The sequence below is a fragment of the Sciurus vulgaris genome, assembly GCF_902686455.1.
Source record: "Sciurus vulgaris genome assembly, chromosome: 15".
Classification (NCBI taxonomy): domain Eukaryota; kingdom Metazoa; phylum Chordata; class Mammalia; order Rodentia; family Sciuridae; genus Sciurus; species Sciurus vulgaris.
This window is the reverse complement of record NC_136476.1, coordinates 66,278,449-66,303,728: the sequence shown is the minus strand read 5'-3', so window position 1 is coordinate 66,303,728 and position 25,280 is coordinate 66,278,449. Positions and strand designations below refer to the sequence as shown.

General features: G+C 37.4%; 1 protein-coding gene across 5 annotated transcripts in view; it reads left to right on the top strand.

Annotated features, from left to right (window-relative positions):
* TMEM245 (transmembrane protein 245) overlaps positions 1–25,280 on the top strand; it is an 86,224-nt gene that overhangs the window by 14,506 nt on the left and 46,438 nt on the right. For 2 of the 5 annotated variants that reach the window (XM_079112470.1, XM_079112472.1), the window contains exons 4-9: positions 5,877–5,993; positions 8,791–9,027; positions 11,015–11,184; positions 12,569–12,592; positions 16,923–17,027; positions 23,524–23,606. In XM_079112470.1, coding sequence (XP_078968596.1) covers positions 5,877–5,993; positions 8,791–9,027; positions 11,015–11,184; positions 12,569–12,592; positions 16,923–17,027; positions 23,524–23,606 — 736 coding nt within the window. The remainder of the gene's footprint in view (positions 1–5,876; positions 5,994–8,790; positions 9,028–11,014; positions 11,185–12,568; positions 12,593–16,922; positions 17,028–23,523; positions 23,607–25,280) is intronic. The other 3 variants (XM_079112471.1, XM_079112473.1, XM_079112474.1) reach the window with 2 other exon arrangements.

The window sequence follows — 25,280 nt, the reverse complement described above, 5'->3', positions numbered from 1 at the left end:
GCTTCTCTGCCTCCTGAATTGCACAAATCTCACTCAGTAGAAACCTGGTGTCTTAGTCCTTTTCATATTGCTATAACAGAATAGCACAGGCTGGGTAATTTATAATGAACAGGAATTCTACTGGCCCCAAGTCCTGGAGGCTGGGAAGTCTGATATCAGGGTGCCAGCATCTTGTGAGGGCCTGCTTGCTGAGGCGCCACTTGGCAACTCAATACTGTTGGTCCCCATCATACGGCACCTCTTGATACTGTTACAATGGTATTTAAATTTCAGCATGAGTTTTGGGGGGAACAAATGGGAGCACCTAGAAAACAGCTTCTGTATATCCTCTTGGCCTGTGAGAGAAGAGAAACATTAACATTATTCCTATCTTAAGGATGAAGTTCTATTGCCTCTTTAAACATGTCATCTTAGCAAGCGGGTGAGATTGGTATCATACTTACTTTACAGATAAAGAAACAGACTCAGTGAGCCATTTGCTCTGAATATGAGAGACTTCTTGGAAAGTAAGGGAAACAAGCATCCTGTATATCTTCCTTTAGTAGCCTGGGTACCCATCCTGAGAAGTACTGAGTACATCTGTCTCCTGCTCCTGACATTGGTTAATTGTGACTAGAAGGACCTTTTCAGGGAGAAACTGGTAGTTTCCTAAATGGTTTGGGATGATGTGTAATATGAGTGAACATCTTTGGTCCAGGTAAGCCCAAGTAGGAAAAGAAAAGTAGTGAACTAAATTTCTTATTGCTCATCTCCTGCTCCCCAGTTATGGTTATTAACATTTAGGCAGGTGCAGAGAAACTTCTGGTCCACCCCCAGGCCCTTCTGAAGTGATGCTGGAAGTGATCAAGAGGGAGCTGAATCTTCCACATTGGTAATGGAGACAGAAAACTAGTTCAGGGAGACTTTGCAAGCTAGGGAGGCTTTATTTGGTTTGCTATGCCTTCTCCAGCAGACATCTTTGGATGTATTGCTGGCAACTGGCACTACCCTTGTGAAAAAGAATAAAGTAGATCAAGAAATATCTCCTTATGACATTGTTTTCAGAATATATTTTCCCATGACTATTTAATATTGAGGCTACCCACTGTTGAGTTAGTCATATTAACAGATTTTAGTCTGACTTTGTGATCTGTTTTTCTTCCTGATTGGTGACTGTTTGAACTCGTGTAGATGTTCCGCTTTGTACTGCCCCATCCCTGGGGAGACTGACACTTGAAACCTTGGATACTCTTTCCTTTTTTGTTTTTTGTTTTTAGTCCTTGAGTCCCAAGATTTTGTTCCCTTGTTTATGTCTCTATTTTTAGCTGGGACTTTTTATCTAATACCATGACCTTGACTAGAATCTCAGACTTGGCATACTTCTGTCTAGACCCTTGGGAGTTTTGTGCTGAAGGATATTGCTAAGATAGAAGTTATTAAAATGCATGTGTGTTTGATAGGAGCAGTTGCTGTGTCTTATATGCATAGTTTTCAAATGCTCTTTGTTGATTTTTTTTCTGTTTACTTTCATGCTTTTATGAAGTGTGAGGTGTTCTAAAAATTGGCTGAACCATTCATGTGTTAGCTAGACTGATAATCACATAATTCTCATGGATGTAGCTAAGAGTTATTGAATGTTTACTGCATATTTTATTAACATCAACAAGTTGGAGAGTTGCTCTTACGTCATGGTTTTGAGGATTTAATTTTACTTTTCCTCAAGTCTTTCAGTGCCTGTCCTTGTATAAGCACAAACCCTGTACGGTGGAAGTGATAGGGCTTGTGCTTTATACTTTATGCCATCAAAGCCAGTAGTTTTGGTATAGATGATGGTAATAGTTAAGATTTATTGAGTGTTTCCTGTATACCAGGCAACATTCCAAGCCTTTTGTATATATATGCTGTTTCACTTGATTCACATGTGAAGTAGGAATTTATGTGAGCCCCATTTTACACACGAGGAGACTGATGTGTAAGAACTTGACCATGATCATCCAGGTAGTAAGGACTGGACCTGGGGTTTGAATCTGGGCCGTCTTGGTTCCTTACCTGTGCTCCAGCCCCAGTTGCCCTGCCTCTGTGCCTAGTTGACTCTGAGACCTTCCATCTCTGGTGCCAGTTTTCCTCAGACCTCTCCACCCGTCTCTTTTTACCCTGTGTTCTGACTTTAGTGAGCTGCTTGTTGTTCTTAGCAGAGAAGACAGCTTTCTCTTGCCTTTGTCTACATCCTCTTTTCTGTTTTTCTGGAACACGTTTCTACCCTGCCCTCTGAGACACCAGTTTCTCCTTTTCTTCCTCAGGATTGACTTTTGCTATCTTTTATTTTTAACTGAGTTAAAGGGTGGCATCTTTTAGTATTCTTGTCAGCTCCTTTGGAAGCCCTTCCCTGACCTCCCACATGGATTAGGTTTCCATCCTCTGTTCCCCATTTACATTTCCTTAACATTAGTCTTTTAAAATTTTTTTTAATTAATTAATTTTTATTCTAATTGTTGTACATGACAGTAGAATGCATTTATACAGTTTGATCATACATGAATGGAGTGTAATCTCTCATTTTTCTCATTATACATTTTGTAGGGTCACATCGGTCATGCAATCATCTATGTACTTGAGATAATAATGTCTATTTCACTCTACTAACTTTAGTCTTCGCGTACCAATTGTCACTGATAGTTTTAGCGTTGGACTGAACTTGAGACCTGGATCTTGGTCTCTAACCACAGCGTATGACCCAGTCACTTACTTGGGGGAATGAATACTTAGTGGGCATTTAGCAATTTTAAGTCAAAATGCAGCCAAACCAAAAGTCCTTAGTTAAGGAGCATAAGATGATCTTGTTATTTTGGAGCTACTTAAAAACCAAGGGGGGCTGGGGAGATAGCTCAGTCAGTAGAGTGCTTGCAAGGCAAGCACAAGGCCCTGGGTTCGATCCCCAGCACCCCCCCCCTCAAAAAAAAAACCAAGGGATTTATTTTTCAGGGTGTCTCAAAAGTGAGCCACTACTTACATAAAACAGCTTATGAAAAGGTCTCCTCAGTAATTCAGAACCTCTGAATAGTCTTTCTTCTTAAAGAAAAGCAAATGCCTTGGTTTTTTTTGTACTTTGGAACTTTTTTCCCTTTCTTTTTCTATTTTACTGTCTCAGGCCATTGGGTGTTCCAAACTGTTTTTGCTTGGGGCCTACCTAAGAGATCACTCCTGGGCACACTTCTGAGAAGCTCATCCTGTTTCTGAAATTTTTTGTGAAATTTTTATGTGGAAGTCTCAGAAGAACTTTAGTATCTCCAAAATCCTCATTCAGTTCCTTTACATGTTATCTGTCTAACCATAATTGGCAAACCTGGGCATCTGGTCTCTGATTCCCCATATCAGTTCATCAGCAAGTGTGGTCCACTTTGACTCCTCCCTATCTCTTGAATCCAGACACTTTCCTGCATCTCCTGTTTCCAGCAGTCCATGCTGTCCTCACAGTACTTCAATAACTTGTTTCCCGGAGCCCACTCATCCCCAGACAAGCAAGAATGATCTTTTTACATCTGCAAACTGGTCATTTATTTATAGGGTAGGAGGCAGTAGAGTGTGATTATAAAAGGGAAAGGGGATGAATCTATCACACTTTATCTTGTACCCTGCTGATATCCTGATTGTGATACTGTGCTTGTGATATTGTGCTACAGTTGTATGTGATGTTGTCATTGTAGAATACTGGGTAAAGGGTACAAAGGGATTATTTCTTACAACTGCCTATGAATCTACATTTATCTCAATAAAATTTCCATTAAAAAAAAAGAAGAATATTACTATCGTGTTTAATACTCTAGGGTTTTCCTGCTCTGCTTTGAATGAAGACTGAAGACCTTAATGTGGTCTTTGTGTCCAGCATCATCTGGCTTCTCTCCAACCTGTTTGTTCAGTAGATTCCTACCAACTGTCTGCATTCTGGACACACTGACTGTCTTCCACAGCCTTCCTGCTTGCTTCCTTCTGCCAAAAATGTTATTCTTTATATTTTTTTGATAGGTTCTTTCTCTTGCCTTTTGTATCATCTCCATTTTTACTACTTAGGAGAAACCTTTACCAGTTCTCCATACTAAAGGTTTTGTTGTTGTTGTTTTAGCTTACAAAATACCCAGTCCTCGATAGCTTTGTAATTTGTCAACATACATTTTTTTGTGTGATTAATTCACATATGCCTCTTGCATTAGGCTACTGAAGTCTGGGTCTTTATTCCTCACACACATTATAGCAGGTAATGAGTACACATAAGACCTAAGAGGTACTGTCCGTCCCTCTGCTTTGGCCTTGCTGTCTTGTCATCTTGGAAGGACCTTGTAAGGACAGTTGAATAAGGACTCAATCCAGATACATAACTTAGACTTTCTTCCCAGACTATGAGTTTAATTTCTTTCCAATTGCCTGAAAGTAAACTTATTTCCTGCCACCAGGGTACATATTCTAGGAGGAATTGGGTTGAGCTAGGTAAATGCTTTTTTGATTCTGATGTCTGATTCTACCAGAGCCTTCTCAGACTCTGACTTGCTTATCTCTGGCAGATAGCCAGCCTTGAATTTTTGGGGGTATGCAGAGCTAATTTGTAGCTAAAAGTCATTGGCTTTCTGAAGGGTTGTGGCTCTTTTCACTTGATTGGCATAATTCTCTGTTGTCACACTGAATATTGGCCTACCAAAGATAAGGTCCTAGCTGTACGAGTGTGGGCGTGAGATTTGGTGACTAGAACCGCCAGTGTTCTTAGGGTGTGGACAGTAGAATCCATTCTGGCTGATATAAATAGTAAGAGGTATTGGCTAGGTTTTAGAAATTCATGTACCATTTTTGGAAACTAAGCTTGGCTTGGACACAGGCAGAAGCACTGCAACTAGGAGAGCTGCTCAGTTGCACCAAAGGACTATTTATACCAAAGGCCATGGCTGCTGCTGCTGGCCATGACATTAGAAATCAGATAGCAGAACCCTTGCAACTTCTCCTGAGTTGCTACAGAAGAATCATATGCCTCCACGACAACTTGATGTGAAAGCTGTGTGGCTTCTAAATTAGAGTCACACTCTGTCATCCAGGTCTTGCATAGGTGTACTGGCTTGACAGAAACTGCATTACATGTGAGACTCCGACTGCAAGGGAGTCTAAGAAATACTTATTCTTTGCTTTCCAGCTTCTAGCATGTGGGAAAGCACACTTGTGCCTCATGTCGTGTGAACTAGTCTGCCCCATTTACCATGGCAGATCATTGCAGATAGACCTTGTTTGTCAGTAAGTGTTTCAGTTGAAATTAATGCAAATGATTAAGCTTGGTATTATTAGGAAGTTAACATGGGAACATAGAACACGAAAGAAGGTCATGGTGTTCTTTTAGATTTCAGAGTGGTGGATTTTGCCTGTGCCGAATTGTATACTTTGTAGATCTCTGTGGTTTTGCATAATATTCATGTGTTTGCCTATTCATTTAGGGAATGCGTTACTGAGAACACCAAATGTGGGGTGCCTCATCCTGTACTAGAACCTAGTAATACAACAGGTAAAGGAGTTTAAACAGGGAACTTTTAAACTTGGTGTGGCATTGTTTTTTGCTAGAAGTGTGTATTAAAATCAACTCATAAAGTAAATAAATATAAGCCTGGAACTTCAAATTTATATATGCAGTGTTTCTCACACCCACCACCATGAAGTTTCCAAATGAGAAGGACTTGAGCTTTTAGCAAAGTTTCTTACTGATTTTCAAGCATTCTTCCTCAGTGAAGAATATTGGTCTAGTGGGTCAGAAATAACCATTTTGTTTTACTGTTTTTGAAAATTTAGGATTGTTTAAGTTTGCAGCAATTATTTCCTGCTTTGTTCATTGCTTTAAAGAGTTTAAGAAATGTGTGCTTCTTTTACAGGGGTAGAGTTACCAGGGCAAGTAATCTCCATGGCAGCGTCTACTCTAGCCAACTTGGCCATCTCCATCACGGGCTATGAGTCGAGCAGTGAAGACCAGCCCTCCACTCAGCCTGCAGGTGACTGAGGTCCTGAAGGCATTCAGAGTTATTCTGGAAAATGAGATGTAAATGGAATATGGAGTTAAGAAGGATGCTAGCATCACCGAATGCTACTTAGTCTTGCCAGTCCTTCATTTTTTCTCTCTGATGACTGTTCTTACACCTTTCAAGGCCACCTACCTGTCTTTGTCCTCATGTCAATTTTTCATCCATTTAATTATTTACCTTCTTGGCTTTCTTATCTTTGTTCTTCCACCACCCCTTTTTAGAAATGTTTTTCTTCTTTTTCTTTTGCTCTTTGTCACTTTGATTTTTCTTTTCTTGGGATCTCATTTACCTTTTCCACAGCATGACTCCCTCCCCTCCTAGACTTTTTCTTTCGATTTCTTATCTCCTATTTCTTTATTTTACAACTGTCAGTTCTCTTGCATTCTTTTATTTTGCTCTCTTCCTTACTTTGTGTTTCCCTTTCTCAATTCACATTCTTCTTTTTTTGCAGGGGAGAGGGGTGCTATTATTTTCTATCTTCTAGTCATCCATTTCTCCGGCATTCTTTCTCTTATATTTCTTCTAAAAGTTTGGTTTGCTTGCTTAATGCTGTTCCCTGAACAAACCACTTGCTTATTCTCTGTGGCCTGTCTCTTGGAGTTGCAGCCTCCTGTGAGGTGCAACTGGTAGATTTCATCAGCTTATGTCATACTGTGCCCTCACAGAGTTCGGGAATGTGGAGACTGCTTGGTCTGTGCTGAGACACCCCTTAGTGCTAGAGTCATTTGGAGTTAGGGATTATTTATAGTGAGCTGTTGGTGAGGAACTGACTTTAGATACATCTTGAAGGAAGCAGTCATCAAGAGAAAAGATCCAAGAGTAGTAGGAACACTTACTTTTTTTTTTTTTTTTTTTTTTCTTTTTTAAACATATTGAATCATGTTCTAAAGTGCAAACAAGATAATGTTTGGGTTATGAAGTGGTTATTCTTCCAAATATCTGGCACATCCACCAACATGGAGTTTCCAAATTAGAAAGATGAGAGCAAAGTCAAACAAAATCATGCTGTAACTAGCATGGCTCCTAGCCCTGACCTCAGGATAGAATGCTAGTCTTAGTGAGGTGAACTAACTTACTGTATAGTATATGGTATCTCAGCAGTAAAATTTATTCACAGTTAAACTTTTAACATTAAAAGAAGCACTGAGGAAATTATGATAGAGCAAGCACTCAGTTGGCTACTATGTGGCTGCTTATAAAAATGATGACCTAACAAGGAAGTTATTCATTCAACACATATTTAGTGAGCACCTACATTATGTCAGATACTTTTCTGTGTGCTAGGAATTCAGCGGAGGAAGAACAAGACAGACGAGGTCCTAGCCCCCTGACTGACTTTGTTCTGAAGAAAAAAAATGGAAAAGGATAAAGTGTAGCATGATATAACTGTGTGAAACTGTGTAAAAGACTGGGGGGCAGCCTCAGCAACTTAGCAAGGCCCTGTCTCACAATAAAAACATAAGGGCTAGCTCAGTGGTTGAGCACCCCTGGGTTCATTCTCTGGTATCCAAAAAAAAAAAAAAAATCAAAAAACACCAAAGACTGGGGCAAATAGGTGTTCGTTTCTGTTTTTTGTAGACTTTCTGAAATATCATTTACTTCTATAATTAATACATTTTTAAAGGTTTGTTTTAGATGTTGATAGACCTTTATTTTTTATTCATTTATTTATATGTGGTGCTGAGACTCAAACCCAGTGCTCACACTTGCTAGGCATAGGCAAGCATTCTACCACTGAGCCACAACTCCAGCCCTAATTAATATTTTTTAATGGAAGTCAAAATGAAAGTTTTAGGGTCTTAATTTCCACCATCATGAGGCATATGGAATAATATTGTCTAAAATTTTTATGATTTCTGATGTGTATGGTATGTTTGCTCAAAACTAGGAAGCAGAAATAATAGAACCCTATAGTAAAATGTAGCAATTGTTACATTGTTAGGAAAGAGTCCCTTATGTGAAACAATCCAGTATAGTTTCCTTTATTTGAAAATTCCTCATCCCAGCAATCTGTCATTGTTTTGTACCTTTTTCAAAGCAAAAGACACATCTGAAAGTCCTGGATTCTTATAAGAGCAATTGGTTCTAGTTTAGGAGAAATGACACTGAAAAGTCACATTATGTGAGAAACATGTCATTACATCTACTCTAAATTTCTGTTGGAAGAGGAAGAGGGCTGGTATAGTAGCTCAGTGGTAGAGTATTTTCCATTGTTGTTCAGATGTTTGTGTGTGAGGTCCTAGGATTGTTCCTCAGTACTGCAAAAACAAAAATCAAGGAAAGGAAGAATTCTTAAATACAGAAATTCTTGTATGTGTATTTGTTGCTTTATGTGGTTTGAATAATTTTTTCGGGGGGTGCTAGGAATTGAACCCAGGGCTTTGTGCTTGCAAGGCAAGTACTCTACCAACTGAGCTGTATCCCAGCCCTGAATGATTTTTATTCATAACTATTATGCTCAGCTTCACTGTCATGAATTTTTCTCTAGTTTATTTAAATGATGTATACATATTAGTTATAAAAAACATTGTCTCCCAGCAGTACCTCTAAGTTTCCCTAGATTTGATCTGTTAGCAGTGTAATTCTCCACAAGTGTTTCAGTGTGTATAAAGATTTGTAAACACATACAAATCTTTTTGTCTTTTTAAACCTAATGATACTCTGCACTCTGTCAGAGTACATGTTATTAGGGCAGCCTAACAGAGTGCTCTGTACTGTTTCCGAATGTGGACTAATATGGCCTTTTTTTTTTCCTTTCCCTTTTCAGAAACCACAGACAAAGAAGAACCTCCTGTAACGCTGCCTGCCTCTTCCTCAACTTCCTCCTCTTCCTCACCCTCCTCTCCTTCACCCACCCTGGGCAGACAAAGACCGGAGATGGGAACATTTCTTAGAAAGAAGAAAACCAGTGACATCTACTTTGTGTCTCTCGTTTGGGCCATCATTGCTGTCCAGGTCTGGTTGAACCTGTGGATTGTGCAGTTGTTGCCTGTGCCTATTGCAGGTCATTATCTGGTTAATTAAAATCTGGTCTTGTCTTCAAAGACTTTTTTTTTCCTTTTGGATTTTAGCATCTGATAAAATTTTATTGTTACTTTAAACAATTGTGTGTTTGCATTTAAGTCATGGAACAAATGTTATCCTGGAAATTTGTTACTTTGATATTTCATTAGTATTTCACCTGTAAGCTCAAAAATATACTTAGCCTCTTATTGATTAAAACCCTATATAATTTTTGGAAATCTGTTTTCTATTATATACAAAAGCCTAAACTTGTCTGTATACCTTCTGGATCACTAGTTTTCATCACTTCTTTTTCTCATTGAATTTGTTAGCTATTTAAATCTTGGTCTTTATTTTATTTATTTGTTTGTTTTTGGTACCAGGGATTGAACTCAGGGGCACTCATTGACCACTGGGCCACATCCCCAGCTCGATTTTGTATTATATTTAGAGACAGGGTTTTGCTGAGTTGCTTAGTGCCTTGCTTTTGCTGAGGCTGACTTTGAACTTGTAATCCTCCTGCCTCAGCCTCCTGAACTGCTGGGATTACAGGCATGTGCCACCATGCCTGGCTTGACCATTATTTTAAACATTTATTTTGACCAAGCACTGTAGAGTGCTGTCCTTAGGAAACATACAGTATAAATAGTTGAAATTTTTATCTGTTTTTTATGTTCTCCAACAGAACTTCTAGTAGGCACTTGTAACAAGATGCAGTTAAATTAAACAAGTCACAGAGAACGCACTATGGCTATGCTTCTGTTAAGGAATTTGTAGAAATGCTTGGTGAAATGTGGTTTAAATTGCTCTTCTAGATCGTTCCATCCTCTTTTGGTTCTGCCAGATGATTTCTTCGTGCTGGCAAGTCATGTGTCAGGGTTGTCGGGATCCCCTTTTCATTAAGGTTGGTTAGCAGGAGTTATGTTTATCCTGGACATATCTGAACCTTCCGACCATCTAAGGAATTTGATATGGCCTTGGGGGGCAGGCTGTGACCAAGGTGGTTCCTTGAATGCTTTCTATAGCCTATGATACCTTGGGCCTATTCTAGAAACCATAGGAGCTTTTCTAGGGATTCAAAAATGCTAATGAAGGAATTGTTGAACTGGTGTCCAGTGCAGAGTTCATGGTTCAAAATAGGAAACTCATCCTTCTGGTTATAAGGTCAGGGCTTACAACACAAATCCCTGGAGTTAGGGAAATTATAGTGGATGGGAGCAGTTATCCATGTCCAAACTTCAAGGTAGGTCTCACAGATCAGTAACACTCCCTTCTGGCCCTTCCACCTTCTGAGTTGTCCTTATCAGGAAGCTTAACTGCTTGAAGGGCACTGCCTAATTCCAGGGGGAGATATTCCCATTGTGGCTTCCTGAGATTCCCTGCTGAAGTTGTGCAGTGCTCAGTCTCAGGGCTACTTGCACCAACACTGCTGGCACTCAGCTGGCTTCTCTGCTCAGCCTTGGCATCTCCTTAGATGTGCAAAGCAGCATCAAGTGAGGAAATGGGACACACTTGAAAATGTTACCCTGTGGTGGCATAAAATCATGATGCGTGTGAAATACCTTATATTTTTCTGGTTGCTAAGTGTCAAAACATCCAAGGAAAAGAACTGAATTTGGGAAGAGCAACTGTAATAGCTAGAGAGATTAGAAAATGTCGGGTTAGTTTTCTTAGGAAGGGCAAAGTGTGGGGACCGTTGTAGTCACTGAAACCCACATGATAAGAATCTCTTGTATTTATGTGAACTGTAAAATAACCCTGACTCCTCCAGGGATTCAGGCGTCACGAAGAGGAGAGTATGTTGGTGGTGGGGACCGTGTGAAAAATTACCTGGCCAAGTCCATCTGTTTAGAACTCAAATTCTTCCACCTCTCCCTTTTTGGCATTGATCTTTATTTTAAAAATAGTATTGCTGTCTTAGGAAATTAAGTAGCCTTTTCGTATTATACCCTTCTGACCTGTATTTTGTTTCTGAATGTATTTTACAGTGTGGATCATCAAAAAGCTGGTTATTCACTTTGGTGTTGTGGACTTCCTGGAGAAGCGCTGCCGCGTTTGGTGGCAGGTGGTTGAGCACTTCCTGAAGGAGCGGCAGGAGGCCTTAGCACCGTGGCCAATCATCGGGCTTGGGAAATTCTTGTTAAAAGTTGACAGCAAGGTATTATATTTTAAGAGCTTGGTCTGGAGTTTATATGTTTCATGGTTTGAAATGTTCCATTCTATGGTATGTAGTCTTTTTTCATAAGTGTTGATTTAACAGCTGATTCTATGATGAAATTCTGAAGTTTATTATTATGGTTCATATAAGGATAGGATGGATTTAGTTTAAGTATTGTGTGGTTTTCCTCATAAATATGGGAGAAAAGGATCTTATGGAGCACCTGGTTCAATTCTTTCACTTTATTAGGACTAAAATGAAATCCAGAAATGTTAAGTGATTTGCCTAAAATTATGTAACTAGGTAATGGCTCCGATTAGTGAATTTTTTGGAGTAATTCCTATTTGTCAAATACTGTGCTAATTCCAGGGAAAGTCATATGAATCATGGAAAACCAGATACAGTAGCTCCATTTAGTGGTGAGAAATAGCAATTCATGAAAACCCAAAGGTTTAGTGGTTAAAGAACATGAACTTTGCATCCAAATTCTGGTTTCAGATGCCAGTTCTGCTGCTTACTAGCCTTGTGATCTTGGATAGGTATTTTAACTTTTCTGTGCCTTGGTTTTATTATCAATAAAATAGGTATAATAGCACTTATGTCATAGAATCCCTGTGTCAGTGCCAGGTACTCAGTAAACTCTGTATAAGCATTATCTAATTTGCTTCATGTAGTATAGGATGTAGTGGTAGTAACGAGCGAGAGGTGACTTGTGTTGATAAGGCGGTGGGAAAGGGAAGCTTTGCACAGGATGTGATGCCAGGACATCTCCTGATGAAGTAGGAGTTCATTAGGTAGACCTGGCAATAGGATAGGATAGAGCCAGTGTGGTGGCACTTGCCTATAATCTCAGCCACTTGGATTCAGGGACAGGAGGATTCCAAGTTCAAGGCCAGCCTCAGCAATTTCTGAGATTCTGTCTCAAAAAAAAAAAAAAATAATAATATATATAAAAACAACAAGGACTGGGGGAGTAAAGTAGCTCAGTGGTAAAGTACCCTTGGGTTCAGTCCCCAGTACTGGTCCCCTAATGCCCCCCCAAAAAAAGACAGGTAGTAGGCATGGCAGTCAGACAGGTAGATTGAGCAGTACAAAAGTAGATACCAAGCCTGTGAGCATTCAGGTTACCTTATGCATTTTATTTGTTGGGTTACCAAGAATGCTTGCCACTATCGTCATTTCAGTCCTCGTTGGTCATAGAGGAATACTACATTCTCTAGATTTTGAAGCTTCTTAATTGCATTATGGTTTTCCCCTAGTTTTTCCTGACAGTTTCCTTCTCATGCTTTCAGTGACTTTCTTTTCTTTTCATACTGTTATTGCATTCTCTAATGATGTTCCACTGTTCTTATCTTCTCTTTCTCACCTTACCCCTATCCTCAAGCTCTGGCACTGGCTAAATAAGAAGGTAAATGAATACACAGATGTTGGTTTTGCTATTGAATTCTATAACCCGCTCCTCCCCCAGTATCTCCCGTCTCACTCTGTGTCTCTGTCCGTGTGTCAAACTAAGCTTTTGTTTTTAGTTATACTTACATAAGCTATGGAAGGTCGTGAAGAATGAATACTGTCACAGTTCAATTTGCTAAAACCTCAACAAAGGCTGTTTAGACTATGGAGGGCATCTCCTTGCTCAGGTGCTTGTGAGAGGGTCTGCCTTTCGGTTCTTGATTTCCTTGCCTTTCCAGCTGTGTGACAGGGCTCCTCTAGTCTCCTCTGATGTATGAAAACACATTATGTAGCAGTTACTGTAAAGGAAAGAGAGTTATGTTACTTTTTCTATACATGACACAGTCTGAAATATTTGTATGATTCCCTTGACTGGTCATTTTATACACACACACAGACACACACATGTATGAAAATAGCTAGTATTTCAAAATTTGATTTTTAGCTTAAAATAGGTTGTAGTCGTGGCCTGTAAACATCTAATTTTTTATGTTCCCAAGTCATGAAGTTGTGTAAGATTCTAAAAGTCCTCAGTGACTATTTTATAGCAGATCTTAAGAAAGATATGGTACTTCTTGAAATAAGTTAAAATTGGACTTGTAAATATAGTGACTATGATTTTTTTTTTTTCCCTCTGTTAAATGAAGGAAAAGAAAGACTTTGACATGCCTAAATTCTCAGCTTTGGATTGAAAACAAGCAGAGGATGAAATAGACTCCCCCAGTCCCACGCATACATGTTGTATTCTTGTCCATTCCTAATAAAATTAGTGTGAGTAGATGAGTTTAATCTATGGCAAGTGATGTGCCGAAAGTCACATTTTCCTATTTTGATCAAAGTAGACGATTTTGTATATTTTCCCGGTTTGTCCTCAAGGAATGAAAATTGTCCCCAAGAAAAGTGAGAGAGGAGAACTGAGTTCTTTAAGTTAAATTTAATGTATAGTCAGTGGATTAAATGAGTTAGATAACCTTAATTTATGAGCCTGATTCTAAAGTGCATAGTTAACTTAGTTAAAAGCATTCCTGAGAGATCAGGAACTTCTCTTTTCCTCAGTGAGTCCATGTAGCATGTTTGAAGCATTGCTGTGGAGTTAGAGTAACTGCTTGAAATTCTGAGTGTGTTCCACAAAAGCACATAAATGAGTTGAGGGCTGTTTTATTACTGCATGCAGCTAAGGTCAAAACATTGCAACCTTAGTAATTTTAATATATAAAATGTTCAAGTGGAGTGAATTAGGAAACCTATTCAATCAAGTGGAGAGGGTGAGAGCATACCTCTTAGGTTTGAGTGAAATGTGATCTGTTTCTCAGGGCTTATTTGTTTTTTTTCTTAGTATTGATTATTTGAACTAAGACTCAACTAGGTGTTGATTAAATAAAATACAGCAAAACATGGGCCTAGGTTAATGAAATAGAAGAGAAATTCAGTAGTGCTTGATAAAGTCAGTCAGTTTAGAGGTTTTTGATTGGCTTTTGGCATAGTTATAAATGTACTGAGATCTCTAAATTAAAGAATGTATGCCTTTCATTCACACTTGAAACATTTAGCTTACCATTTTAAATTATCCCTTTCCCCTTTAAAAAAAAGCAAAACAAAGCAACAACAACAAAAATCCTCCTAAGTTAAAATGTTTGGTGGCAGCCTGGAAGGACTGGGGGATTGCCCGAGGCCCTGCAGTTTGCATGAGTCAGGCAGTGATGGTGGGTGGTCTAGTGTCTGCTACCCGCAGCAGAGCATGGGACAGGGCCCGCTTCCTTGGATGGCATGCCTGGCATGTCTTCAGGAATTCTGTTCTCTGGAGCCTGCCACATTGCTTCCTCTGTCCGTGTTTCTTGTTCTGTCTCCCTCAGATCCTGTTTATTTGTGGGCCTTGTTTTTTACTCTTCTGGGGTTGGTTGTCCTCTTCCCCTGAGTTTTCTATCCTTTGTTTTTTTCTGCTCTTACGGTCCTTTGTTTTTTGCCTACTGACTCCCTTACCCACATTTGTTTCTCTTCTCATGACTTTTTCTATCCTCCTCTATTTTTTTTTAGAGGGTGATTTTTTAAAAATTTATTTATTTAAAAAATTTTTTTTTTTTTTTGTGATGCTGGGATTGAACCCAGGGCATTGTGCATGCTAGGCAAGCACTCTACCAACTGCACTGTATCCCTAGCCCTCCTTTTTATTCTTTAATAAGTCTTTTCTGATCTTCCATCTCTGTTCTGTGTTTTACTGCCTCCCTTCTCACTCTGTTCTCAGTTTAATTTTAGCTGACCATAATGTGAATTAAAACAAAAAAAATTAACTTATGTGTTGAGCATCTTAAATAATTTTATTTTAATTTTTAATGAAACATCTAAATCCCTGTTATCCCTTGGGCATAATAAGGCAGATTAGATATACCAGGGGGCTTCCAACGCCTTCAACAAGTACTGTATGCTTAATTTCTGACAAAATTGGAATTGGGAAAATTCTACCCTAGCTTAAAAATATGAAGTTTGATTTTGTAATAAATTTGTATACATAATATGTTTGTGGATATTGTGTTTTATATGTTACATACCCAGATATAAAGTTAGACTTCCATAATTTCTAAACAGAATGTAATTTTCATTTAAAAATACATTTCAAGATTTGACTTTTCTAAAGGGAAACAAAACCAGAAGCTCCTACGTTGTTAGTGGATAGGAATTTAGTCTTCATTCTCAAATTACTATATACTTGCTTTTTCAGATATCTAATAATTGAATGCTGGCTGTATGCTGGGTACTGTTAGATTTGGAGATACAAAGAGGAGTAATAGATGCAGCACCTAGCCCTTTCCTCAGGAAGTTGTCCCAAGAAGTTCCGCTGGTTGCTGATTGTACACTTTTCATTTCATTGATTTTAGAACTTACCTTCAAAATAAGACATCTGACCTTCCATATCTTAGAAACCTGTTTTTCCTTTTTTAATCTACATTGTCTTTGACACTTTGGAAGCATGCACTGAAAATTAACTCTTCTGTTTGAAACTCTTAACTGTCCAGATTACAGATTAACTTTTTATCTTTTAGTTTACCTTAGCATTGATGTCTTAATGACAGTGTCCTTCATGAAATACAGATAAGGGGACAACCAGCTTATAAGCATGGAGTAGAAAATAAGTGTTGTAGGAGTCATGGTGATTTTTTAGCAAATGTTCTTTGCTCTTAGATGTTTAACTTATTGTTTGGAGAGCATAATTCACATTTAAATAATTGCCTTAGTAATGCTGTAGCTCTTGTTGGATTGAGGAGTATAATATGATATCTTAGCAAATGTTACTCTAATTAAATTTAAAATGTTAAGTGGTAGCTTTGCATGGCAGGAGTTGTAGAAATCTATCAGAATTGTTATACATTTGCAAACAAAAATTTTTTTAAATGTATTATTTGTGGTTGTGAAAGAAGAGGGAACTCAGTCAATATATCAAAAACAGCATTTAGGGAGAGCATAATTTAAGTTATTGATGAAGGACTAACCACTACATTGATTAATTTACATTTGATTAATTATATTGTCACAAAGCTAATGTTTTCAAAAGAATATTCACTTTAAGTGAAATATCAGTCTTTTAAGAGCATTTTATTAGAAATCTTGAAAATATAAAAAAGATTTTAGGAACACTTATTTACCTACCGAGTTTGATAAAACTACCTAAATAGTTACCAGTTCATGCATCTGTCTCCCAACCCTCATACCCACTCCCCGTAACTGCTATTCTGAGTTTGCTGTTTATCTTTGCCTGATCATTACATTTTTATTACTACTCTTTTTATAATTCTAATTAAAGGAAAAAGTGTTTCAAATGTTACTGCTGTTTTACTTTACTCTCTTTTATCTGTATAATTTAGGGCATACCTATATTATAAAAACTATTTTTTCTAAAATCACCTATATTTGCTGGTCAATAGTCAACTTCATGAGATTTTATGCCAACTAATGGATTTTCAATGGTTTGTTTGGAATATTTACTAGGTTATAAATTATAATTTGAACTGTAGGTGTACCACAGTATGGAAATCCAAACACAGATATGGGGTTATGTTCCATTTGAGTGCCTTTTCCTAGATATGACTGTAGTGAACTCTTCACACAGCAAACAACAGTAATTAATATTGTTAGTTAACCTTCTAAAGTTGCTTACAGCTTTATTGCTTTAATCAGTATGCCATAGTTTGCTTTGCAATGCTGAGATTTCTATTTTGTGTTCATGATATTTTAATATGTAAATGCTTTTATTAAGTTGTACTTTAAAGATAATTCTCTTTTTCATTTCTGTGCAGATGATCATCTGGTTGGAGAAGATGTTAGATAAAATAATTAGCATTTTCATCATATTTTTGCTAGTAATAGGAACCCTTCTTTTAGCCCTTCTCCTGACTGCAAAGGTAAAGCACAACAGTTACTATTCCCACTAATGAATTCACTATTTATTAGTGGGAATACAATTACTATTCCCACTAAACAATTCATAATTGTTAAAATTGTGGTATAGACAATAAGCCAACAGAAGAGGAATGGAATATGTTGCTTGGCTTATAAGTATATATATATATAACAACTAAACCTATTTATGATGTATATATTAATGAATTTGCCTAGCTCATTTTCCTTTTAAATCTCTTTTACATGATTTTTATTATATCATCTTCATCAAAATGCTCAGGGGCAATGCAGATAAAAAGATGACATATTGGAGAACAAATAACTTTTTTTTCCCCATTAGGGGAATTGTGAACTGGTCTAGTGATACCTAATTTGTTCACTAGTTCTGAATTCCTTTCTTCCTCACTCCCTCCTCCTCCTTCCCTTCCCCTTCCTTCCTTTCCTTCTTCTTTGTGATGGGACCTTGCTATGTTGCCCAGGCTAGCCCTGAACTCCTGGACTCAGACAGTCCTCCTGTCTCAGCCTCCTAACTAGCTGGGACTGCAGGCACACACCCCAGTATCTGCCTTTGAAATTTCTTGAGCAGCTCCTTCCCTTCTTGTCTCATTGGTCTTTTTGCTGAAATACCATAGGATCTGTATTTCTTGCTTTCCAACTTGTATTTCCTTTCTCCCCTTTCATCAAAGAAAACCATTTCCCAAAGCGCAGCTAAAATTTTTTTTTCTCCAGTGATATTTTTTTACTTACTTCAGGTTTTTTTTTCTTTTCCCCCTCACTCTTACTGTGCATCTTAATCTTTATTTTAACTGAACTACCAGATTTTGGTTTGTTGTTTTCAAGGGATTATAAAGCTCACATGAAATCATGGACATGAAAATTTTTCTTATAGTCTCGTTAGAGATATGTTTGTAAGTGCTACACATAACTTGGTGAGCAGCAGTGGTATGTCCAATTGGAAGTCCTATTCTCAGCCTTATATATCCTTACATTTATCTTATTTATTCCTAATAGCCTGCTCTTCTGTTTACATCTGTGCAGTTCCTATCTGTTCTTTGGGTGTCAGTCATGTATACTTGCTTGAATATACTGTACAGACTTCATAAACTTGTATTTTGCCATATTTTCCTCAGCCTGCTCTACTGCAGCCTTCCATTCTAGTTCTTAGAGAGACCCTTCATCAGTTGGGCATTTCATTGTTCTTTCTTCTCTCTCCTGCTCTTCCATTGTGCTTTCCCCTTTTGTCCCTTTGTCTTCTTGCCTGCCCATCTCAGTTATGCTCATCTTTCAACTTTTTTTCTTTTTCATCCTATGCTTTAGAGAGCTTTTGCTTTCTTGAATCTCCATAATAGGTCTTACTGAACTATTTCTTTCTTGTCTGGGATTTATGCAAACTGAACTTTTGAGGGAGCCTTATTTTGTCTAGTTTATTCTCCCTCCAATAGAGATACCAGCACAGTGACAGTGTCCTCTGGAATATCTAATAGATATCTCAAATGTAACATATCAAAAACTGAATTCTAGACCTTCTCTCACTCGTCTGGTGTTCCCAGCATGTGACAGCTCCATTCCTGTTCTTGCTCAAAATACTCTCAGGGTCATCCTTGATGACTTTTTTTTGTTTTTATCCACATGTGGTTTGCTGGAAATGCTTTTGGGCTCAACCTTACTAATCTATCCTGGGATAATAGGGTGAGGATGTCAGGTCTTTCTGTCCATAGAAAACAAAAAGAAAACTATAAAATTATTAGCAATACCATTTAAAGGCATTGGAAAATAGCCATCTAGGAACAACTAGGGAAGGGTTGGCTAATAGCTTGGTACTATTCATATGTTGCCTTGTGTGGGCAGCAAAACCCCACAATTTTTCTGCAGTTTTTCCTGAGGGACGTGTCCTTTGATACATGGAAATGTCTAAGTTTGTTGTAATCATGTTTGCCTATATTTTGCTCTTGTTGCCTGTCTTTGGTGTCATACCATGACAGTTAGAGGTGAGCAGCTCCTCAGAGATTTGTGGGACAATATCACATGCCCTATAAACATGTAATTAGCATCCCAGAAGCTGAGGAGAGAGAGAAAAAAGTAGAAACAAATTTTGAAAAGAGAATAGTTGAAAATGGTTGAAAGCTTCCCATATTTGGTGAAAGACATTAAAAATTCCAAGAATTTTAACAACTCCTCAGTAGCGCGCACACGTAGACACATTGCAGTGAAACTGCTCATCGCCAAAGATAGAGAAAATCTTGAAGGAAGCAAGCTAATTACATACAAGGGTACAACAATACAGTTCATGACAATTTTTACAACAGTGAACACCAAAGATGTCGGAGCAACATAAAAAGTCATGGAGAAAGAAACCTGCCAACCACGAATTTTATATTGAGTGAAACTCTTTAAAAGTAAAGATGAAATAAAACATTTCTATGTAAACCAAAACTGAGAATATGTCGATAGTGGACCTGTGCTCTGAGGCATGCAAAAGGAATTCCTTTAGACTGAAGAGAGACTCCAGAAATAATTTGGACCAAGGTAAGGAATGAAGAGCACTTAGTCAATATATGGGTAAATACATGTCTGAAAGTTTTCCCTCTCTTTTTTTGGAAATTAATTACATTAATTAATTAATTAATTATTTTTGTGGGCCTGTGGATTCAATGAACCCAGACCCTTACAAATATTAAACTAGTGCTCTGCCACTGAGCTACATCCATTGCCCCTTTAAGAAAAAAAAAAAAAAATTATTTGTAGATGGACACAGTACCTTCATTTTATTTATTTATTTTTATGTGGTGTTGAGGATTGAACCCAGTGCCTCACACATGCTGGGCAAGCACTCTACCACTGAGCCCTCCATTGCCCTTTTTATTTTTTACTTTTGAGAGAGGGTCTCACTAAATTACCTGAGCTAGCCTCATACTTACGATCCTTCTTCCTCCGCCTCCCTAAGTAGCTGGGATTTCAGACAAGTGCCACCGTGCCCAGCTTCCCTCTCTTTTAATTTGTTTAAATAACAAGACTGACTACTTAGAAAAATGTAATGTAAGTCCCTATTGTGGACTCTATGACATACATAGATGAACTATTTATATATAGTATTTTTACATCGTGTACTGTAATATAAAGAAGAGGGTTGGGAACTGAAACTATTCTGGTGTGAAGTTTTAAATTTTTTTCTGCATATAAGTCATTATTAACTTGAAGTAGATTGTGATCAGTTAAATGTGAAAATTTTAGGTAAATAGTTTTAGACAAAAACCACTAAATAGTATAAAGTTTAAGAAAATTAAAATGATAAGCTAAAAAGTCTTTGCTGAACATAAAGGCAGTAAAGGATGAACAAAGGAACAGTAGAGGTGGGTGAAATAGAAAGCAGATAATAAAACAACTAAAAATTCATCAAGAAATATTACTGGAGAAAATCAAGGACTTTTATAATAAAATGTTGTAGTAAGATACATTATAAATATGTATGCTCCGATAACAGAGCCCTAAAATAAAAACAGAGTTAAAAAGAGAGACAAATCTATGATTTTTAAATTTTCAAATAATTTTTTGGACTGAGGATTAAACTTAGGAATGCTTTCCCCCTGAGTGCGTCCTTCTCACTGAATTGCTGAAGGTCTCACTAAGTTGCTGATGCTGGCATTGAATTTGGGATTCTACTGCCTCAGCCTCCAGTGTTACTGGATTATAGGCATGCACCTCCACAACCCAGCTCAAATCTATGATTTAGTTTGGCATTAAGTACTCCTAATAATAATGAGATAGAAAATAAATAAGAATACTTAGAAGCCTTTTAAAACACTGTCAACCACCTCAATCTAATTCACAAGTAGAATCCATTGTTTTCAAATAGATATGAAATGCCAAGATAAACAATACTTAATATGTTTGGAAATATTAAAATCATAGAGCATGATCGTGGACACAACAGAACTGAATTAGAAATCAGTCACAGATGTCTCGAAGTCTTCCAAACACTTAGAAATTGATCATGAGAATGATCTGTGTCAAAGAAGGAACTGCAAGGGAAATTGGAGAACACTTTGAATTAGATGCGAATGAAACTGCTACATGTCACAATTTATGAGATGCGTTTAAAGCAACCCTGAGAGGAAATTTTTAGCATTAAGTTCATAAATTAGGAAATAAGAAATCAGTTATCTAAACTTCTACTTTAAGAGGGTAGCAAAGAACAAGAAATCACAAGTAAATGGGAGGAAGCAATAAAGATAAAGTGCAAATCAATGAAATTAGAAGTGGAAAACAGGAAAAAGCATTAAGATAGAAAAACTATTTCTTTGAAAAATATAAAGAAAATTTATAGAGGAGATTTCTCTTCATATCTCACATATTTTCCTTAAAAGAAAAATAAGGGAATATTGTGAACAAATTTGTGCCACCAAATTTGATACTTTTGGTTAAACAGAGAAATTCCTTGTGAGGAAGAAGTGGAACAGAACTGAGAAGAAATAGAAAAGTCGAGTAGCTGTATATCAAGAAAAGAAATTGAATTAGTGTCTGAAAATCCTTCTATGAAGAAGAGTTCAGACTCAGATGATTGCTTTTTATCAAAAATTCTATCAGACCTTTAATGAAGGATATTACTGGTCTTATAAAACATCTTGCATGCAGCAGAGAAAGAAGTAGCACTTTACTTTCCAGCTCTTTTTTTTTTTTTTTTTTTTTTTGCGGTGCTGGGGATTGAACCCAGGGCCTTGTGCTTGCAAGGCAAGCACTCTACCAACTGAGCTATCTCCCCAGCCCTCCAGCTCATTTTATGAGGCCATTGTTGCCCAGATACTACTAGTCAAAGACATTCATAGAAAGAAAAACTACAGGCCAATATTCCTTAAGAATAGACACAAAAATCCATAATAAGACAACAGATTAAATCTAGCTGTATATTGAGGATGATATACCATAACCATGAGGTTCATTTTTGCAAAGTTGGTTTAATTCAAGACAGTTAAGGTAAGCTGTATCCCAAATGCAGTCACTGCTTTGCTCTCTACCACCATCTTGCTCAAATCTATCACCATCTCTTGCTTGAGTTAGTTCAGTATCCTCCCAACAGAGCTCCTTACTTCATTATGTAGTCTGTTCTCTACACAGCATCCAGATTTACTTTAAAAACTTAAGTAACATGTCATTTCTAAGCTTTAAGTTTTCTGTGGTTTCCCATACCCCACCAAATGAAAGCTAAATACTTCATAAGAACTTATAAGGCCTTACTTGGTCTGGGGCTTTTTTTTTTCAGGTATTCTGTGTCAGTTGATTCATTGCTATTGAAGTCAGTTTGTCTTCGTTTTGAAGCAATAGTTACTTTTTTTTGGGGGGTGTGTGTGTTTTCTTCCCACTTTTGCCGGGGCCTGGTAGAATTGTAAGTGGGTTGCTTTGCCTACTTCGGTGGCTGTTAATGCAGGTGGACTCTGTTTTGCTCTAGGTTTTGCTGTGTGATTTTCCCTAGCATTTTTTTGCCTCTTGGCTAAGGTCATACCCATCCCTGTGGGAAACTACCCTTGTTTTTACATGGTTTCTTCCAATTCCTTGCATATTCTTGAACTTTACTGGAACAAGAGATAGAGGAAGCACTGTTGATCTCTTTCCTGCGATTTATCCATTTCTTCTCTACTGTGACTTCTGTCCCTCTTCAGTCAGAAAAGGATTAGTATTTGGTTTTCCTTCTGCAGATTTGTGTGCTTCCTGTGAATCTTGAGTTTGTCAGCTCTGGGAGTGACTTAGGAGTGAACTGTGAGGCTTCTTGTGCTTCAGAAAGTGTTATTTCTCTACCTAATGCTGTGCTCCAAGTGGCACTGAATTGTTTCTTTCCTTGTTTTAGTGTCACAGATAAATTTTCTTCCTCTGGCGGATTCCTTTTTTTTCTCTCCCTGGTGCTGAGGATTGAACCCAGCACCTTATGCTTGCTAGGCAAGCACTCTACCACCTGAGCTGTATTCTCCAGCCCCTGGTGTATTCCTTTTTTTTCCCCTCATTTCCTTGGTTATCAGGCAATACAAATTTAGAGGTACAGTTTCAGTTGGTGGCTTTTTTGTATTCAAGAAATCTTAGTTGCTTATTTGCTTGTACATCTTACAAAAAAATGTAATTCTGTTAACCCATAGAGCATCGTATTGCCTATGTAGTTACACAAACATGATATATATTCACACACATATATATGCAAACTAAGTATGTTTATGTATATGTATTAAAATTCATATTCTTATATTTTTTCTTAAGTATACACCTATTAATGCATTTTTCCTCAAGTAAATTGTTAAGGTTCCTGAAGAGAGAACTGTCATGTATTTTTTATTTCTTAAAGTGTATGTCTCAAGACATGTTGAGCAACTTTTCAGTGCACATCTATAAATTAATTAAAACCAAGATGCATAATTATATGACTCTGAAAGCATTGCTCCAGTAATGAGTATAAAGTTAAATTTTAAATTAGTTTTATTAATTACTGAGATTCTTTTCTCTTTATCCCTAATACAGGTGCATCAAGAGAGTGTACACATGATTGAAGTCACAAGTAATTTGATTAATGAAACCCTAGCAAATCACCCTGAGTGGGCAAAGTAAGAATATTGTTTTGGGGAAAAAAAAATAGAGATGGATGACTCGTTTCAACATCTGTTTGCATGAAATGATCTTTGGTGATACAGCTATATTAGAAGATTAAAAAATAGGGTTTGCCTAGGCTTTGATAAATAATGTGATTTCTTTTTTTCAGAAGAATGGTACATAATACTAGGAAGAGGAGAGGGCAAGTACTTAAAATTTTAGGAGTAAGTTATGGTAACTGATCCTTTTTTTTTTTTTTTTGAGATGGGATCTTGCTGTGTTGCCCAGGCTGGCCTTGAACTCTTGATCCTCCTGTTTCAACCTCCCTAGTAACTGGAATTATAGAATTGCCTCCAGGGATTATGCTCAGCTCCATACCTTATATTTGAATTGAGATTTATAATTTACAGCATGTTTATAATTTCATCTCCCTGATGTCATTTGTTTGTATAGTGACTGAGGTAGATTGAAGAAATCATCCCCATTTTAGAGATGAGGGACCAGGATTATAGCTTAACAACTTGAGATAGTTATTCTCCAGTAGCAATTAGTACTTAGAACCAATGTGTCTATCCAGCTGAAGGGAGCCATCTTTATATGTGTGGCTCCTCAACTCTCTATATAATTCTTGACATATTCCCATTTTGTAATATTTTTGGGGAGGGGTGGGCAAACTTTGGCCCAGGATTAAATCTAGCTGCATATTTTTGTAAATTTTTTATTTTTAGCAAAGCTCTGCTCATTCACTTACTTACTGCCTCTGGTTGTTTTGAGTCTTTGAGACATTCAGACTTGAGTAGTTGTGGCAGAGAGCCATATCTGCAGAGCCTAATGTATTTATTCTCTGACCCTGCCCAGACAAAGCTTACTGACTCCTACCTCAAGGATCTCTGTGTACTTGTTTAATTTAACTTGCATAAAAAGGATTTTAGGTCTTTGTGGGGAATGTTAACAGAGTTTTGCTGTTTACCTATTTTATACTTCATAACAATGGTATAACCTAATCTTTTACCCTTTGTAGTCACTAATTAAGCTAGGAAATAATCTGCTGATTTTAGGATTATCAATTGAGATTTATATTGATTGTATCCTTTGATTATGTTTCTTTATATAAAATCTGCTTAGGACATTACTTGAACTTGGTTTAAAATCACATTTGAATATTGTTAAGAGGATTTCTTTCGAAATGTATTTCACTGACTTAACCATATTAGAGTATACCAAGTTACTTGTCCTCAGTTCTCATAAGTTAAAAATTGTGGCATATCCATACACTGGAGTATTTATTATTTAGCATTAAATACAAATGAACTAATAGTAAATATACCAACATGTAGTATAAGCATGTTGAGTCAAAGACAGAAGACAGAAAAAAGACTATAGGGTATGATTTTATTTATGTAAACTTTCAGAAGCAAAGTGTTACCAGATTTCATTCTAGAATAGTCTTCCCATCTGCATTGTAGAAAAAAGGTTGAAGGGGTGTAAGACTTTAGTCCTTGAGACCAGGTGAAACTCTTAGAGTAAAACCTGATAAGAGGTTGCAAAGCCCTGGACTGTGGACAGGTCTAGTGGGGGTGAGCAGGAGGGATAGAGTTGTACAATCTTAAGGGGATTTGTTGGTGGTATGATGATGGATTCACTAAGTCAGGAAATGGAAGAGTAGATTTGGTGGGGAAAATTAACCT